At 47.0% G+C, this 18,075-nt stretch overlaps 1 protein-coding gene and 4 long non-coding RNA genes across 9 annotated transcripts; all 5 read right to left on the reverse strand.

Annotated features, from left to right (window-relative positions):
• Positions 1-77: 77 nt before the first annotated feature.
• Positions 78-6,740, reverse strand: LOC138411271 (uncharacterized). Its single transcript, XR_011243921.1, has 2 exons — positions 6,099-6,740; positions 78-6,024 (listed from the first exon to the last, which is right to left on the reverse strand). It is a non-coding gene; the product is annotated as an uncharacterized lncRNA (long non-coding RNA).
• Positions 6,741-6,767: 27 nt separating this feature from the next.
• Positions 6,768-11,232, reverse strand: LOC109647902 (uncharacterized). Of its 5 annotated transcripts, none has more exons than XM_069530833.1 (7): positions 9,431-11,232; positions 9,255-9,327; positions 8,247-8,385; positions 7,816-8,142; positions 7,635-7,706; positions 7,411-7,506; positions 6,768-7,277 (listed from the first exon to the last, which is right to left on the reverse strand). In XM_069530833.1, the coding sequence occupies exons 3-7, from the start codon at positions 8,290-8,292 to the stop codon at positions 6,901-6,903; spliced, it is 918 nt and encodes a 305-aa protein (XP_069386934.1). In that variant the 5' UTR covers positions 8,293-8,385; positions 9,255-9,327; positions 9,431-11,232; the 3' UTR covers positions 6,768-6,900. The 5 variants fall into 5 exon arrangements, with proteins under 5 accessions (XP_069386934.1, XP_069386933.1, XP_069386932.1 ...); XM_069530832.1 differs by having other exon boundaries at positions 8,247-8,431; XM_069530831.1 differs by having other exon boundaries at positions 8,247-8,774.
• A 65-nt stretch (positions 11,233-11,297) lies between these two features.
• Positions 11,298-13,143, reverse strand: LOC138411275 (uncharacterized). The gene is made up of 2 exons (XR_011243926.1): positions 12,102-13,143; positions 11,298-11,990 (listed from the first exon to the last, which is right to left on the reverse strand). It is a non-coding gene; the product is annotated as an uncharacterized lncRNA (long non-coding RNA).
• A 10-nt stretch (positions 13,144-13,153) lies between these two features.
• LOC138411273 (uncharacterized) lies at positions 13,154-14,999 on the reverse strand. Its single transcript, XR_011243924.1, has 2 exons — positions 13,958-14,999; positions 13,154-13,846 (listed from the first exon to the last, which is right to left on the reverse strand). It is a non-coding gene; the product is annotated as an uncharacterized lncRNA (long non-coding RNA).
• Positions 15,000-16,865: 1,866 nt separating this feature from the next.
• On the reverse strand, positions 16,866-17,875 carry LOC138411274 (uncharacterized). The gene is made up of 2 exons (XR_011243925.1): positions 17,670-17,875; positions 16,866-17,558 (listed from the first exon to the last, which is right to left on the reverse strand). It is a non-coding gene; the product is annotated as an uncharacterized lncRNA (long non-coding RNA).
• Between the last annotated feature and the right edge of the window lie 200 nt (positions 17,876-18,075).

Here is an 18,075-nt window from a genome sequence, read left to right on the forward strand (position 1 = left end):
TATATGTATATATATATATATATATATATATATATATATGGTTTAAATAAGGACTTTATACTTCCACCAAACTACACTTAATTCAATTCAATTTTATTTACAAAGCGCCAATTCATAATTTACATTATCTCAAGGCACTTTACATTTAAAGGTCAAGACCTTAAAACAATATTAACATAGAGAAACCCAACAGTTCCCACAATGAGCAAGCACAGGCGACTGTGGAGAGGAAAAACTCCCTCATTAACAGGGAGACACCTCTGGCAGAACCAAGCTCAATGTGGGCGGTCATCTGCCTCGACCGGTTGGGGTGAGGAAAGAAAAGTAAGGGGAGAGGAAAGGAGAGATGGGTGGAAAGCGGGGGAGAGAAGAGAGAGATGAGGTGGAGAGAGAGAGACCGGGAACAATTGGGCACCAATCACTATCAGGGCTGACTATAACAATAAAAATGTAGTGATCTACAACAGGATTATATATATTAATGAATTACTGAGTTATTGTAATTAATGCTAACAATGGTGATGGTGGTCGTTGTTGTCCTGTAGTCCCGGTGCCGGAGTTATCTGAAACGAGATAGAGAGAAGAGCCAGAGGGACTATGGGAGGACAAAGTGACACTTTGACATGATGACATGTTAAAACTAATAAATAAATAAAGTGGTGTGGGGGGGCAGAGAGACAGAGAGACAGAGGGAAGTGAAGAAGTGCTCAGTGCATGATGGGAGTTCCCCCAGCAGTCTAAACCTATAGCAGCACAACTAAGGGATGGTTCAGGACTCACCTGATCCAGCCCTAACTATAGGCTTTGTCAAAGAGGAAGGTTTTTAGTTTTACTTTAAATGCTGAGACAGTGTCTGCCTCCCGAACCCAGAGTGGGAGCTGGTTCCACAGGAGAGGAGCCTGATAGCTAAATGTTCTACCTCCTGCTCTACTCTTACAGACTCTTGGAACCACTAGAGAGCCTGTGTTTTGGGACCGAAGTGATCTACTTGGATAATAAGGTGTTATCAGCTCTTTGATATATGAGGGGGCGTGATTGTTGAGGGCTTTAAATGTGAGGAGCAGGATCTTGAATTCTATTCTAAATTTTACCGGGAGCCAATGTAAGGAAGCTAAGACAGGAGTGATATGATCTCTCCTTCTAGTTCCTGTCAGCACTCGTGCTGCAGCATTTTGGACCAACTGGAGACTTTTAACAGTCTTCATGGAGCATCCTGCTAATAGAGAGTTGCAGTAATCTAATCTAGAGGTTACAAACGCGTGGACTAGTTTTTCAGCATCCTGCTTAGACAGGAGGTTTCTAATTTTATTAATATTGCGCATATGGAAGAAAGCCGTCCTAGACACTAGTTTAATATGGGCGTCAAATGACATGTCTTGGTCGAACAACACTCCAAGGTTCCTCACAGTGGAGCTGGAAGCCAGACTGACACCATCCAAGGTGACTATCTGGTCAGACAGTGTTTCTCTGAGATGTTTAGGGCCAATTACAACAACCTCAGTTTTAGTTTAACAGTAGAAAATGTTGGGTCATCCAGGCCTTGATTTCTTTGAGACATTCCTGAAGTTGAACTAGGCGATTAGATTCATCATGCTTCATGGAAATATACAATTGGGTGTCGTCTGCATAGCAGTGGAATTGTATGTGGTGCTGTCTGATAATGTTGCCTAAGGGGAGCATATATAGGGTGAAGAGTATTGGTCCAAGGACAGAACCTTGTGGAACTCCATGATTAACTTGCATGTGCATGGAGGAGTCATTGTTAACGTTAACAAATTGGAATCTATCTGATAAATATGATTTAAACCGGTGTAGTGCTGTTCCTTTAATTCCTATATGTTGTTCTAATCTCTGTAGCAGAATCTTATGATCTATTGTGTCGAAGGCTGCACTAAGGTCCAACAAGACGAGGACAGAGACAAGTCCATCATCTGATGCCATAAGAAGGTCATTAGTGACTTTCAATAGTGCCGTTTCTGTGCTGTGATGGGTTCTAAATCCTGACTGAAATTTGTCCAATAAACCGTTACTATCTAAGTAACCACACAGCTGGTTAGCAACGGCTTTTTCTAGGATTTTGGAAATGAAGGGCAGGTTGGATATGGGTCTATAGTTAGCTAAAACCTCTGGATCAAGCGTAGGCTTTTTAAGCAGAGGTTTAATAACGGCTACCTTAAAAGCCTGTGGTACGTAGCCGGTTAGCAAAGACATATTAATCTAATTTAAAATGGAACTGTCAATTAGGGGGAGCACTTCTTTAAAAAGTCTAGTTGGAACAGAGTCCAGCTGACAAGTAGTTGGTTTAGATGATGAAACTAACGAGGTCAGTTCAGGAAGATCAATAGAGTAAAATTTGTTTAGACATAAATCTGGTGCTATGGTTTCAGGACCAGACAATGAATCCGTGTTATTCACTGGGAGGAGGTGGTGGATTTTATCCCTGATGGTTGTAATTTTATTAGTGAAGAAGCTCATGAAGTCATTGCTTCTCAGATCTAGAGGAATAGATGGGTCAGTAGAGGTGTGACTTTCTGTCAGCCTGGCTACAGTGCTGAAGAGGAACCTGGGGTTGTTCCTATTTTCTTCTATTAGTAATGAATATTAAGAGGTTCGGGCATTTCTAAGTGCTTTTTTGTAATTTATAAGGCTATTCTTCCAGGCTAGGTGGAAGTCTTGGCGATTAGTGGAACGCCACTTCCTTTCTAGCTTCCGCGATGTCTGTTTTAGAACGCGCATTTGGGAATTATACCACAGAGCTAATCTCCTCTGACTTACTCTCTTCTTTTTTAATGGGGCGACAGCTTCAAGTGCTGTTTTTAGTGAGGCTGCAGTACTATTTACAAAGTTATCCACTAGTGTGGGAGTAAGGTTTTGATAATCTTCTTGTATTGTACTGAGACATGGCTGAGAGGGAAGTGAGGAGGGGAGCAGTTCTTTAAATTTGTGAACAGTTTTGCCGGATAAACATCGACTATAATAGAATTTCCGTCCAGAATTGACATAATTAACAATTCTGAATTCAAATGTAAGTAAAAAATGGTCAGACAGAAGCGGGTTCTGTTGGAATATTGTTACATTTTCTATGTCAATGCCATATGTCAGGACAAGATCAAGAGTGTGATTCAGGCAGTGGGTCGGTTGATTCACATGTTGAGTGAAACCAATCGAGTCTATTATTGATTTAAATGCTGAACTAAGGCTGTCGTTGGCAACATCTACATAAATATTGAAATCACCGGCTATAATGATCTGATCTGTTTTAAGGACTAGTTCTGATAAAAATTCAGAGAATTCAGAGTAAGGGGCGGGTGGACGATAAATGATGACTATATTAATTGGTTTATGTGACGTCAGGCTTGGGTGGACGAGGCTGGTTCTAAGATTTTCGAAAGAGTTATAACTCTCTTTTGGTCGGGGGTTGATAGATAGATCAGATTTAAAGATTGCTGCAACCCCTCCACCTCTGCCTGTGTTCCGAGGAATGTGAGTATTAGAGTGGGTTGGGGGCGTCGCTTCATTTAAACCTACATATTCTCCGTCTTGTAGCCAAGTTTCGGTTAAGCATAATAAATCTATTTGATGATCAGTAATGAGATCATTTATAAGTAAAGATTTTGAATTTAGTGACCTGATATTTAATAAAGCGCATTTTATAGTTATGTTTTCAGCTGATGTTTTGGCTGTGTTAATTTTGACTAGGTTTGAGTGTATCACCCCTCTCCTGTGTACTTTTGATTTAAAGAAATTAGGTGGTCGGGTGGCAGACACAGTTTCTATAGGACATTGTGATGGTGACTGTTTGAATAGAGGCGCAGAGAAGCGTGTGGGACTGCGACTCTGCCTCCTGGTCTCAACTCTGGATTGTCACGGTGTGGACTTTCTCAATGGGCCCCCCCCCCCCAAAAAAAACCCCACACACACCTCTACTTTCTCAGTCCCTACCCTACCCTTAAATGATGGAAATTCCAAAAAATACTCATTACTCAACAAACAATTTATTTGAACATTTTAACATTAACTTTGTGTGCAACTATTTAGGTGCGAAATGCCATGCGCCGGACTTTTGTGGTGGCAAAGTCATCAATGAGGTCATTGAAGTCCAGCTTCTTTGCAAGCTTGTGTTCTATGGAAAGCATTGCCAGCCCGTTGAGCCTCTCCTGTGACATCTTTGAGCGCAAGTAGTTTTTTATAAGCTTCAATTTGCTGAAAGCTCGCTCACCTCCAGCCACAGTCACAGGCATGGACAGGAAGATCCTGAGCAAAATGCAGAGGTCCCCATAAATGCTCCTGAATCACTGTGTCTTTCTCTCTCTCTCCCTTCACTCTCCTCCCCTTCTCTCTCACTGGTAGCCTGTTCTTCCTCTCTCTCACTGGTAGCCTGTTCTTCCTCTCTCTCACTGGTAGCCTGTTCTTCCTCTCTCTCACTGGTAGCCTGTTCTTCCTCTCTCTCACTGGTAGCCTGTTCTTCCTCTCTCTCATACTGTTTGGTAGCCTGTTCTTCTTCTCTCTCATCCTCTCTAGCCTCTCCTATAAAGGTGAAAATATTTCGATAAAAAGGGCTATATCTAAATTAACAGGGGTCAAAATGAACCATTTAAAAAATAACAAATTGAAAACCCCTTAATTTGACGATTTAACACAGAAAAGAATAGACTGATCAACTTGGCTAACTCTATCCCAAAGACTACAAAAGTTTAAAAATCTAAGGTTTTTTTTTTTTGTTCCCAAAATTGTCAAACGCCGAAACACAACCACAGAATTCGCTTGTGCAGCTCCCAAACACATGACGTCGGGATGACAAGCCCATTTATTACGGATAAACCAAAAGGATTATTTACAACTTTAATTGGATAGGCTATGGATATGGACTGAGTGAAGTTATGGCTTTCAGAATCATACCACAATAAAACTCACGCTATTGTATTCACTTAGAGTTCATTAACTGCACATTTCATCGACCATTTTTCACTTGACCAAGGGGAATCATGTCAAGGGTACTTTTATTTATCACCAGACCCGCGTGTATGTCCGCTGAACTTCCAGAGAATGTTTGGGGAACAAGGCGGAGCCCATTCATCTGGCGAGTTTCAAGTTAACGGCAATCAGAAACTAAGTTACAGGCTACCCCAAAACGTCACGTTTATAACCCATTCGTTACATCCAACTCTATCTAAATGGCAATTCCACATGTTGCCATGCCACTGGCTTATTTTAAACCATGAGCCGCGTTACACTGGCTGTAATTCAGCTGACTGGGAATTATTCTCAAATCAATTCAGCCTGATTGGAGTGCGCAGCGCGTGCCTGCCTGAAACATTTGATTTGCACATGGGCGTATTTGCGGGGTAATGTGCATATTCTAAGATTCAATTATATATAGGCGTATGAAACACAGTGTAATAAAGCCGTTGTGGTTATCAAATTATTCAATGCCCCCTGTCTGTCTGATATTGATCTCCGTGTGACTTTCTCATGTGGTGCTGCGCTAATATGTTTGACACGCCGCCTGTGCCTGTGTTACTTGACGACGGGGCTGGAAAAAGTTGGCCGTGTCTTACTGGCTGTGCTGCACAGCTGCCTTTACTGGTACCTGCAGCATCACCTGAGTCTTTTCTGAAATATTTATACAGAGATCCCCTCAGGCTTTCGGCTTCTTCCTCTCTTTTTCGCCTTTCTTTTTTTTGGGGGGCTCCTGACTTGTGCATGCTGAATCGACTTGCGCAGCGCGCACTGACCACTAATGCAATGATGTCGTCTTTTTTCTTCTCCAAAGACCAAACCATTTTGGCATAGGGGTGATAGGGGGTTATTGGCCATTTTTTCAAGGGCAATGAAGGCAAACAATCTAGGAGTCATTAATTGAATGCAAATAAAGCACTTTTCTTCTCTAAATCAACACATTTTGAAGTATACATACAATAATTAATCCCAACTTCATGGGGGTCCAGTTATGGGCCCCCCCATTCCAGGGCCAGTCCAGGGCCCGGGACAACGTACCCGTTTGTCCCCCCCCTGTCGGCGGGCCTGCCGGTACACACCGAATCAATGTTGATTTTTGTCATTACTGCCGACGTGAATAATAATCTTACTGTACTTACCCTCAGCCAGCAGTTTTAAATAGGACTCTACGTCGCCCGCTCTGGCCCCGGGAAAACATTTAACTGTGGTCGCCAATAACCAGAGTTTGTTGCTCAGCGGGTTTGTCGCTGAGTGGGGAACATTTATTAGACACGTGAACGGCTTGGTGGTGAACCTGGGGCTTCGGTTTAGGGCCACGCTTCTTGTTTCGCAGCCGGAGGAAGGCTGCGTGTGAGCTGCCGGGGGGGGGCTGGAGAAGCTACAGCTATGTGGCTCGCACCGGCTACCGGCTAACTACATCGCGACTCCAAAAGGCTCATCCTCGCCTCCATCCTGGCAAATAAGCCGCATTTAACACATGTGTCGTTGTCGCTAAAGGAGGCAGAGGAGTAACTGAACATCAAACACACTGAGCAGGAGAGAGCAGGGGAGTGAGAGGGAGAAGCCATCGTTAGCTGCTAATGCTAAATTGCTCTAGCTAACACGGGTAGTGTGTAGCTCACGGTGGTTTTATGAACGAGTCGCTGAGACAAGGGGGTGTACGAGCGACAAGTCAAGACAGCACAACTATGAGAGTAACTTAGAATTAGCTTCAATGATTAAGATGTGAAAGGGAAAAGGGACGAAGAGGAGAAGAGACCGGTACAACACACAGCGGCTAACACCGGAAGTGACACAATACGCAACACTTAGAGGAAATACTTTATTTTGTACTTCACCACATTTATTAAAATACAATTCTCTGGTATCCACATTTTGGTCCAGGGGTTTCATAGATTTAATTTTACTTTATCCTTATATACATACACATTGTTATAAAAGTCACAAATAATCCAGATGAGGTTCAGTTGTTTTCACATCATCATCATTCATTTCCATGAGAGAATCTCTCTCTAATGCTCCTGCTCGTTTGTGTCCAGAGGTGAAGGTGAATGATGATTCAACAGGTCCTCTCTCTCTCTCTCTGTCTCTCTCTCTGTCTCTCTCTCTGTCTCTCTCTCTGTCTGTCTGTCTCTCTCTCTGTCTCTCTCTCTCTCTGTCTCTCTCTCTGTCTCTCTGTCTGTCTCTCTCTCTGTCTCTCTCTCTGTCTCTCTCTCTGTCTGTGTCTGTCTCTCTCTCTCTCTCGGTCACTACTTGTACCAACTCCATCGGATCTGCATCTCTGTCCCTTTGTCCTCTGCATCTCGTCAGGAAAGTCTCTGTGAGACAAAGTGGTTTAGAGACACTTGTTAAAAGTCTGTGTTCGCTGCATTGGAGTCAAACCTCAGTTTACCTCCAACAATACTGGAGTAAATGCACCGAGAATCCAATAGAGCAGAAACTGTCACTTACTGATTCTTCCACTTGTCACTCCGACAACGATTAAAACCACCACAGGAATAAGAACACAGAGAGCGACAACAGCACCAACCCCGACTCCAACAGCATCTGCAAGAATATCAGATAGTGACAGATTGAGATGACGGCTGAAAGAAAGGAGATTCATTTTCTTTTCACCAACTTCACAGTGACTCATTCTGTCACTTCAGTTTTCTAGTGGATAATAAGTCACGGACCTTTTCCAAGCTGGTCTGATGTGGAGTTATTCTCCTGAGGAGGCGCAGCACTGTGGTGGATCTTCTTTTCCACTGTTTCACAAGAGATGCAAACAAGTTGAGCACTTTCTCACATCACACGTTCACTCACAGTCTAATTCCTCCATGATCTGCAGAACAGGAATGAGTTCAGGACACTCACCAACATCCAGGGTCACGCTGCTCTTGAGTTTCAGTCTGGGGACATTACATGTGTAATTTCCACTGTCAGACTTCATCACAGAGGAGATCTTCAGTCGGATGCTTCCACTGCCCAGCTCTTTGTGGTCCAGTGTGGTTCTGTTTGTGTACTGCTTCAGATGTTGGTCTTTTCCATGTCGATACAGGTGGACGATCTGTCTGTGGTGATTTCTTGAAACATCCACTGTGTAATCCGTCAAGTTGACAGAACCAAATTCACAACAAAGAGTCACGTCTTCACCTTCTTCTGCTTCTAATGTCGGAGCGGAACATGTGAGACCAAATCCACCTGAGGAAACAAAGAAGATATTGAGTCCTGTTAAAATCACACACTCAGCTGATGCCTCTCAGTGCAGACGTAGTTTCAGTGTGAACATGAATTAATAAACTCACCAGAGACAAGTGAGACAATGAGCAGTAAAGTGAACAGAGTCATCATGTCTGCAGCTCAGAGAGGATTCATCCAACACAGCTCAACTCCAGACGAACAGTTTGTGATGTCGGGATGGTGAGCAGCATAAGTAGAAGGTTACTGTGTGGGAGGAAAAGAAACAAACAAAGAGGGTGGAGCCCAGCCGCTGTGGGCGGGACACCCTCTAAACTTAAGGAACAGGAAGAAAAGACGACTGTGACAGAAAGTACTGAGGAGGGTGGTAAAGGAGTTTCTTTCAGGAGAGAGCCTCTGCATAAAGGCAGTATTGCCACTGGAAGCACTTAGAATGGCCAACAGCATTAGGTATTGAGAGGAGTGCACAGAGAGGCCTGGGAATGACAGACACACCCACAAACAGAGAGGGAGGGAATAAACTGAGTGTAAGGAACAGTTTATACAGTAACAGAGAGAGCAACAATCTCTGGACGCAGATGAGGACCAGAGCTTCCTGGGTTTAGATTTGAATTTCTATCTTGATGTTCAGCAGTCTGGGAAGGAAACAGATTGATTGATTTTAATGAGACTTTTGGGTCTTGAGGGAGGAACGTGCTCCACTCAATGCCTCAACTTGAAAGTCTAAAGGAAGACACCTTGTTAATTTCTACAAATGATGGTTGGCACAGTGTGAACTCCAGTTGTATGTAACTCTCATTGAAACAGATGAGGGATAAACGATCCCATTACTTTTTAAATGATTGATGTTCACACAGAGGTAAACAATCTGAAGAAGGAGTAACAAACAGAACGGGTTTCTGTATTTTTTCTGCTTCACATGTAGAATTGGAAACTTTGGCAATTCTTTTTTCCTCTTTTGAGGTCAAGACATTAAAAACAACACCACATAACCAGAGCACTTTAAAACAAAACTCAACCTGTTCTCAGTCTGTGCATAAGCATCTAGTTTTTAAAGATAATACATTATAATGGACAGTGATTTCCATGCAACACATTTAGATTCAACATCTCACCTTTAAGCCAAAATGTTGAAGCAATAAATGTCCACAATTCTTTTTCTGTGGATTCTTCTGTCATAAAGTTCAACTGCAGAAACAAAACCCATCACACTGAATCAGTTGTGGTCTTGAGTTCACGATTATCTGCTCTTTCTCAACTTCTATCAAACTAATTAACAGAAAAGACTCACCGTGAAAGACCGGCTTGTTCAATTCTCACAAACACAGTTTGTCGGTAGAAGATTCTGTATTTATACCGACACGGCCGGCGATGCGGAGCCGGAGGGGAACGTTACAGTATGTTTTCACGAACGGGGTTACGCCGCGGACACTTGGTCCATGTTTATACCCCACTGACGTCATGAGAGAAGTTAACTCCCCTTCACAACTTCACATGACAGGCATTTCCTCCTCCAGTCTTTGGACTTCACTCTTGCAGTGAACAGACAACTGCATCAAGTGAGTTGATATGAAACACTACGTTACTGTCTCTCTGTCTATATCACGTTGCTGCACTTCCGGGTTCGTGATCACTATTGACTGATCGCGGGTCGGACGAGTCTGTCCCCGTCGCTCACGTCTCACCGAGCGGATCGCGTCCTGCTCTCTTCGGCGACACGCTCGGAGGACGGCGACCTGCTGCAGCCTCCTCCGCAGACCAGACGACGGGGAGGTTCTCGGACCCGCCAGGTTTCGCCGCTGTCGCGTTTCCTCTCGAGAAGCTACTGATGCCCTGATGTCCCAGCGGACATCATGTCGTCACGGGCACTGGAGCCTCCAGATTCGGCGAAGCGCAAGTGGAGCTCGCGGATCGCGCGGTGCTCGGTAGTTCTCTCTCAACGCGCGGGACGATCCTCCAGTGGGAGCGGACGAATTCACGCATCCGAACACCGGCCTCTTTCAGAATATATACGATAAATACAGTAAGGATCAGTGTAAACAGGTGACCGACGTGCGGAGATCATGATTGCAGTGTGTGCGCGTGTTCACGCATCCGAACACCGGCCTCTTTCATACCGAGCTTCTCGGGTCGAGTGCGGGAGGAGCGGCGGTCAGACACCATCGCAGCCCCGGAGACGCTCTCTCTCGGGCAGAGATCAGAAATGACCCAGGAAGAGACGCGCGATTGTGGGTCTGCTCGAAACATTTGCTCCTGTAAACACGTGAAATCACACCGAGAGGAGGCCTCTCCGTAGCGCGAGGAGCTGCTCGTCGAGCACTAAATATGAAGCAGTGGAGATTCACCTTCCTACAGTGAAGATCAGGTTCACCTGGATCCACAACTGTGTTTCATGTTGTTGTTGGATTATAAATGAATTCATGTAGTTTAATGTGCAGTAAAGTTTCCATTCCTGGTGAAGGCAGATGAGCTTCACACTGAGTCTGGTTCTTTCTTCTTTCTTCTTTGGACTTTGTCCAATGTGATGGGCGCAGCGGGACAGGAGCTCCGGCTCGACGAGAAGCTCCACTTGCGCTTTGCCGAAAATTTGGAGGCTCCAGTCCCCGTGACGACATGATGTCCGCTCCCTGTTCAATACACCGGGGATTTCGACGGTGCAGCAGCACAGAGCTGAACTCAGAGCCCCCCCCCCCCCACATCAGTCCAGGTGTGGGCGGAGCTCCCGGGCCAGCGGCACGTTCCTCTGGCCGTTCAGGCGACAGGAGCTCCGGTTGGATGAAGCTTCTCGAGAGGAAACGCGACAGCGGCGAAACCTGGCGGGTCCGAGAATCTCCCCGTCGTCTTAAAATACAATTCTGTGGTATCTACACTTTGCTCCGGCTGTTTCATAGATTTCATTTGACTTTATCCTTCTACTAAATTACTTTTCAGAGGCAAAGTGTCTTTTGTCCCCGTCTGATATTTTGAAATAAATACATTTTCATTTCATTGCTGAGATGGGAATTTCTTAAAATCATTTCTGGTAGAGAATCTCTCTCTAATGCTCCTGCTCGTTTGTGTCCAGAGGTGAAAGTGAATGATGATTCAACAGGCCCTCTCTCTCTCTCTCTCTCTCTCTGTCTCGTGTCTTACTGTAAATGATCCTCACTAAATATGAAGCAGTGGAGATTCACCTTCCTACAGTGAAGATCAGGTTCACCTGGATCCACAACTGTGTTTCATGTTGTTGTTGGATGACACATGAATCATTAGTGAAGATATGAGTTAATACTCGGACAGTGTGTCTGATGACAACATTTGACGAGAATGAAAACATGAATTCACCAAAGTGTCCTGTTTGATTTATGAGGAAAAGGGTGAATGTGCAAAAACCAGCCAAGTCATGTGTAGTCAGTGTAAAGTGGAGTCAGTTTAATCAAACAGACCGAAGGTGAAGAGAACACTTCACAGTTTCTATATCACGTTGCTGCACTTCCGGGTTCGTGATCACTGTTGACTGATCGCGGGTCGGACGAGTCTGTCCCCGTCGCTCACGTCTCACCGAGCGGATCGCGTCCTGCTCTCTTCGGCGACACGCTCGGAGGACGGCGACCTGCTGCAGCCTCCTCCGCAGACCAGACGAAGGGGAGGTTCTCGGACCCGCCAGGTTTCGCCGCTGTCGCGTTTCCTCTCGAGAAGCTACTGATGCCCTGATGTCCCAGCGGACATCATGTCGTCACGGGCACTGGAGCCTCCAGATTCGGCGAAGCGCAAGTGGAGCTCGCGGATCGCGCGGTGCTCGGTAGTTCTCTCTCAACGCGCGGGACGATCCTCCAGTGGGAGCGGACGAATTCACGCATCCGAACACCGGCCTCTTTCAGAATATATACGATAAATACAGTAAGGATCAGTGTAAACAGGTGACCGACGTGCGGAGATCATGATTGCAGTGTGTGCGCGTGTTCACGCATCCGAACACCGGCCTCTTTCATACCGAGCTTCTCGGGTCGAGTGCGGGAGGAGCGGCGGTCAGACACCATCGCAGCCCCGGAGACGCTCTCTCTCGGGCAGAGATCAGAAATGACCCAGGAAGAGACGCGCGATTGTGGGTCTGCTCGAAACATTTGCTCCTGTAAACACGTGAAATCACACCGAGAGGAGGCCTCTCCGTAGCGCGAGGAGCTGCTCGTCGAGCACTAAATATGAAGCAGTGGAGATTCACCTTCCTACAGTGAAGATCAGGTTCACCTGGATCCACAACTGTGTTTCATGTTGTTGTTGGATTATAAATGAATTCATGTAGTTTAATGTGCAGTAAAGTTTCCATTCCTGGTGAAGGCAGATGAGCTTCACACTGAGTCTGGTTCTTTCTTCTTTCTTCTTTGGACTTTGTCCAATGTGATGGGCGCAGCGGGACAGGAGCTCCGGCTCGACGAGAAGCTCCACTTGCGCTTTGCCGAAAATTTGGAGGCTCCAGTCCCCGTGACGACATGATGTCCGCTCCCTGTTCAATACACCGGGGATTTCGACGGTGCAGCAGCACAGAGCTGAACTCAGAGCCCCCCCCCCCCCACATCAGTCCAGGTGTGGGCGGAGCTCCCGGGCCAGCGGCACGTTCCTCTGGCCGTTCAGGCGACAGGAGCTCCGGTTGGATGAAGCTTCTCGAGAGGAAACGCGACAGCGGCGAAACCTGGCGGGTCCGAGAATCTCCCCGTCGTCTTAAAATACAATTCTGTGGTATCTACACTTTGCTCCGGCTGTTTCATAGATTTCATTTGACTTTATCCTTCTACTAAATTACTTTTCAGAGGCAAAGTGTCTTTTGTCCCCGTCTGATATTTTGAAATAAATACATTTTCATTTCATTGCTGAGATGGGAATTTCTTAAAATCATTTCTGGTAGAGAATCTCTCTCTAATGCTCCTGCTCGTTTGTGTCCAGAGGTGAAAGTGAATGATGATTCAACAGGCCCTCTCTCTCTCTCTCTCTCTCTCTGTCTCGTGTCTTACTGTAAATGATCCTCACTAAATATGAAGCAGTGGAGATTCACCTTCCTACAGTGAAGATCAGGTTCACCTGGATCCACAACTGTGTTTCATGTTGTTGTTGGATGACACATGAATCATTAGTGAAGATATGAGTTAATACTCGGACAGTGTGTCTGATGACAACATTTGACGAGAATGAAAACATGAATTCACCAAAGTGTCCTGTTTGATTTATGAGGAAAAGGGTGAATGTGCAAAAACCAGCCAAGTCATGTGTAGTCAGTGTAAAGTGGAGTCAGTTTAATCAAACAGACCGAAGGTGAAGAGAACACTTCACAGTTTCTATATCACGTTGCTGCACTTCCGGGTTCGTGATCACTGTTGACTGATCGCGGGTCGGACGAGTCTGTCCCCGTCGCTCACGTCTCACCGAGCGGATCGCGTCCTGCTCTCTTCGGCGACACGCTCGGAGGACGGCGACCTGCTGCAGCCTCCTCCGCAGACCAGACGACGGGGAGGTTCTCGGACCCGCCAGGTTTCGCCGCTGTCGCGTTTCCTCTCGAGAAGCTACTGATGCCCTGATGTCCCAGCGGACATCATGTCGTCACGGGCACTGGAGCCTCCAGATTCGGCGAAGCGCAAGTGGAGCTCGCGGATCGCGCGGTGCTCGGTAGTTCTCTCTCAACGCGCGGGACGATCCTCCAGTGGGAGCGGACGAATTCACGCATCCGAACACCGGCCTCTTTCAGAATATATACGATAAATACAGTAAGGATCAGTGTAAACAGGTGACCGACGTGCGGAGATCATGATTGCAGTGTGTGCGCGTGTTCACGCATCCGAACACCGGCCTCTTTCATACCGAGCTTCTCGGGTCGAGTGCGGGAGGAGCGGCGGTCAGACACCATCGCAGCCCCGGAGACGCTCTCTCTCGGGCAGAGATCAGAAATGACCCAGGAAGAGACGCGCGATTGTGGGTCTGCTCGAAACATTTGCTCCTGTAAACACGTGAAATCACACCGAGAGGAGGCCTCTCCGTAGCGCGAGGAGCTGCTCGTCGAGCACTAAATATGAAGCAGTGGAGATTCACCTTCCTACAGTGAAGATCAGGTTCACCTGGATCCACAACTGTGTTTCATGTTGTTGTTGGATTATAAATGAATTCATGTAGTTTAATGTGCAGTAAAGTTTCCATTCCTGGTGAAGGCAGATGAGCTTCACACTGAGTCTGGTTCTTTCTTCTTTCTTCTTTGGACTTTGTCCAATGTGATGGGCGCAGCGGGACAGGAGCTCCGGCTCGACGAGAAGCTCCACTTGCGCTTTGCCGAAAATTTGGAGGCTCCAGTCCCCGTGACGACATGATGTCCGCTCCCTGTTCAATACACCGGGGATTTCGACGGTGCAGCAGCACAGAGCTGAACTCAGAGCCCCCCCCCCCCCACATCAGTCCAGGTGTGGGCGGAGCTCCCGGGCCAGCGGCACGTTCCTCTGGCCGTTCAGGCGACAGGAGCTCCGGTTGGATGAAGCTTCTCGAGAGGAAACGCGACAGCGGCGAAACCTGGCGGGTCCGAGAATCTCCCCGTCGTCTTAAAATACAATTCTGTGGTATCTACACTTTGCTCCGGCTGTTTCATAGATTTCATTTGACTTTATCCTTCTACTAAATTACTTTTCAGAGGCAAAGTGTCTTTTGTCCCCGTCTGATATTTTGAAATAAATACATTTTCATTTCATTGCTGAGATGGGAATTTCTTAAAATCATTTCTGGTAGAGAATCTCTCTCTAATGCTCCTGCTCGTTTGTGTCCAGAGGTGAAAGTGAATGATGATTCAACAGGCCCTCTCTCTCTCTCTCTCTCTCTCTGTCTCGTGTCTTACTGTAAATGATCCTCACTAAATATGAAGCAGTGGAGATTCACCTTCCTACAGTGAAGATCAGGTTCACCTGGATCCACAACTGTGTTTCATGTTGTTGTTGGATGACACATGAATCATTAGTGAAGATATGAGTTAATACTCGGACAGTGTGTCTGATGACAACATTTGACGAGAATGAAAACATGAATTCACCAAAGTGTCCTGTTTGATTTATGAGGAAAAGGGTGAATGTGCAAAAACCAGCCAAGTCATGTGTAGTCAGTGTAAAGTGGAGTCAGTTTAATCAAACAGACCGAAGGTGAAGAGAACACTTCACAGTTTCTATATCACGTTGCTGCACTTCCGGGTTCGTGATCACTGTTGACTGATCGCGGGTCGGACGAGTCTGTCCCCGTCGCTCACGTCTCACCGAGCGGATCGCGTCCTGCTCTCTTCGGCGACACGCTCGGAGGACGGCGACCTGCTGCAGCCTCCTCCGCAGACCAGACGAAGGGGAGGTTCTCGGACCCGCCAGGTTTCGCCGCTGTCGCGTTTCCTCTCGAGAAGCTACTGATGCCCTGATGTCCCAGCGGACATCATGTCGTCACGGGCACTGGAGCCTCCAGATTCGGCGAAGCGCAAGTGGAGCTCGCGGATCGCGCGGTGCTCGGTAGTTCTCTCTCAACGCGCGGGACGATCCTCCAGTGGGAGCGGACGAATTCACGCATCCGAACACCGGCCTCTTTCAGAATATATACGATAAATACAGTAAGGATCAGTGTAAACAGGTGACCGACGTGCGGAGATCATGATTGCAGTGTGTGCGCGTGTTCACGCATCCGAACACCGGCCTCTTTCATACCGAGCTTCTCGGGTCGAGTGCGGGAGGAGCGGCGGTCAGACACCATCGCAGCCCCGGAGACGCTCTCTCTCGGGCAGAGATCAGAAATGACCCAGGAAGAGACGCGCGATTGTGGGTCTGCTCGAAACATTTGCTCCTGTAAACACGTGAAATCACACCGAGAGGAGGCCTCTCCGTAGCGCGAGGAGCTGCTCGTCGAGCACTAAATATGAAGCAGTGGAGATTCACCTTCCTACAGTGAAGATCAGGTTCACCTGGATCCACAACTGTGTTTCATGTTGTTGTTGGATTATAAATGAATTCATGTAGTTTAATGTGCAGTAAAGTTTCCATTCCTGGTGAAGGCAGATGAGCTTCACACTGAGTCTGGTTCTTTCTTCTTTCTTCTTTGGACTTTGTCCAATGTGATGGGCGCAGCGGGACAGGAGCTCCGGCTCGACGAGAAGCTCCACTTGCGCTTTGCCGAAAATTTGGAGGCTCCAGTCCCCGTGACGACATGATGTCCGCTCCCTGTTCAATACACCGGGGATTTCGACGGTGCAGCAGCACAGAGCTGAACTCAGAGCCCCCCCCCCCCCACATCAGTCCAGGTGTGGGCGGAGCTCCCGGGCCAGCGGCACGTTCCTCTGGCCGTTCAGGCGACAGGAGCTCCGGTTGGATGAAGCTTCTCGAGAGGAAACGCGACAGCGGCGAAACCTGGCGGGTCCGAGAATCTCCCCGTCGTCTTAAAATACAATTCTGTGGTATCTACACTTTGCTCCGGCTGTTTCATAGATTTCATTTGACTTTATCCTTCTACTAAATTACTTTTCAGAGGCAAAGTGTCTTTTGTCCCCGTCTGATATTTTGAAATAAATACATTTTCATTTCATTGCTGAGATGGGAATTTCTTAAAATCATTTCTGGTAGAGAATCTCTCTCTAATGCTCCTGCTCGTTTGTGTCCAGAGGTGAAAGTGAATGATGATTCAACAGGCCCTCTCTCTCTCTCTCTCTCTCTCTGTCTCGTGTCTTACTGTAAATGATCCTCACTAAATATGAAGCAGTGGAGATTCACCTTCCTACAGTGAAGATCAGGTTCACCTGGATCCACAACTGTGTTTCATGTTGTTGTTGGATGACACATGAATCATTAGTGAAGATATGAGTTAATACTCGGACAGTGTGTCTGATGACAACATTTGACGAGAATGAAAACATGAATTCACCAAAGTGTCCTGTTTGATTTATGAGGAAAAGGGTGAATGTGCAAAAACCAGCCAAGTCATGTGTAGTCAGTGTAAAGTGGAGTCAGTTTAATCAAACAGACCGAAGGTGAAGAGAACACTTCACAGTTTCTATATCACGTTGCTGCACTTCCGGGTTCGTGATCACTGTTGACTGATCGCGGGTCGGACGAGTCTGTCCCCGTCGCTCACGTCTCACCGAGCGGATCGCGTCCTGCTCTCTTCGGCGACACGCTCGGAGGACGGCGACCTGCTGCAGCCTCCTCCGCAGACCAGACGAAGGGGAGGTTCTCGGACCCGCCAGGTTTCGCCGCTGTCGCGTTTCCTCTCGAGAAGCTACTGATGCCCTGATGTCCCAGCGGACATCATGTCGTCACGGGGACTGGAGCCTCCAGATTCGGCGAAGCGCAAGTGGAGCTCGCGGATCGCGCGGTGCTCGGTAGTTCTCTCTCAACGCGCGGGACGATCCTCCAGTGGGAGCGGACGAATTCACGCATCCGAACACCGGCCTCTTTCAGAATATATACGATAAATACAGTAAGGATCAGTGTAAACAGGTGACCGACGTGCGGAGATCATGATTGCAGTGTGTGCGCTTGTTCACGCATCCGAACACCGGCCTCTTTCATACCGAGCTTCTCGGGTCGAGTGCGGGAGGAGCGGCGGTCAGACACCATCGCAGCCCCGGAGACGCTCTCTCTCGGGCAGAGATCAGAAATGACCCAGGAAGAGACGCGCGATTGTGGCTCTGCTCGAAACATTTGCTCCTGTAAACACGTGAAATCACACCGAGAGGAGGCCTCTCCGTAGCGCGAGGAGCTGCTCGTCGAGCACTAAATATGAAGCAGTGGAGATTCACCTTCCTACAGTGAAGATCAGGTTCACCTGGATCCACAACTGTGTTTCATGTTGTTGTTGGATTATAAATGAATTCATGTAGTTTAATGTGCAGTAAAGTTTCCATTCCTGGTGAAGGCAGATGAGCTCCACACTGAGTCTGGTTCTTTCTTCCAGTTGTGGAGTTTT

This window comes from Paralichthys olivaceus, chromosome 8, assembly GCF_024713975.1.
Source record: "Paralichthys olivaceus isolate ysfri-2021 chromosome 8, ASM2471397v2, whole genome shotgun sequence".
In the NCBI taxonomy this organism is placed as follows: domain Eukaryota; kingdom Metazoa; phylum Chordata; class Actinopteri; order Pleuronectiformes; family Paralichthyidae; genus Paralichthys; species Paralichthys olivaceus.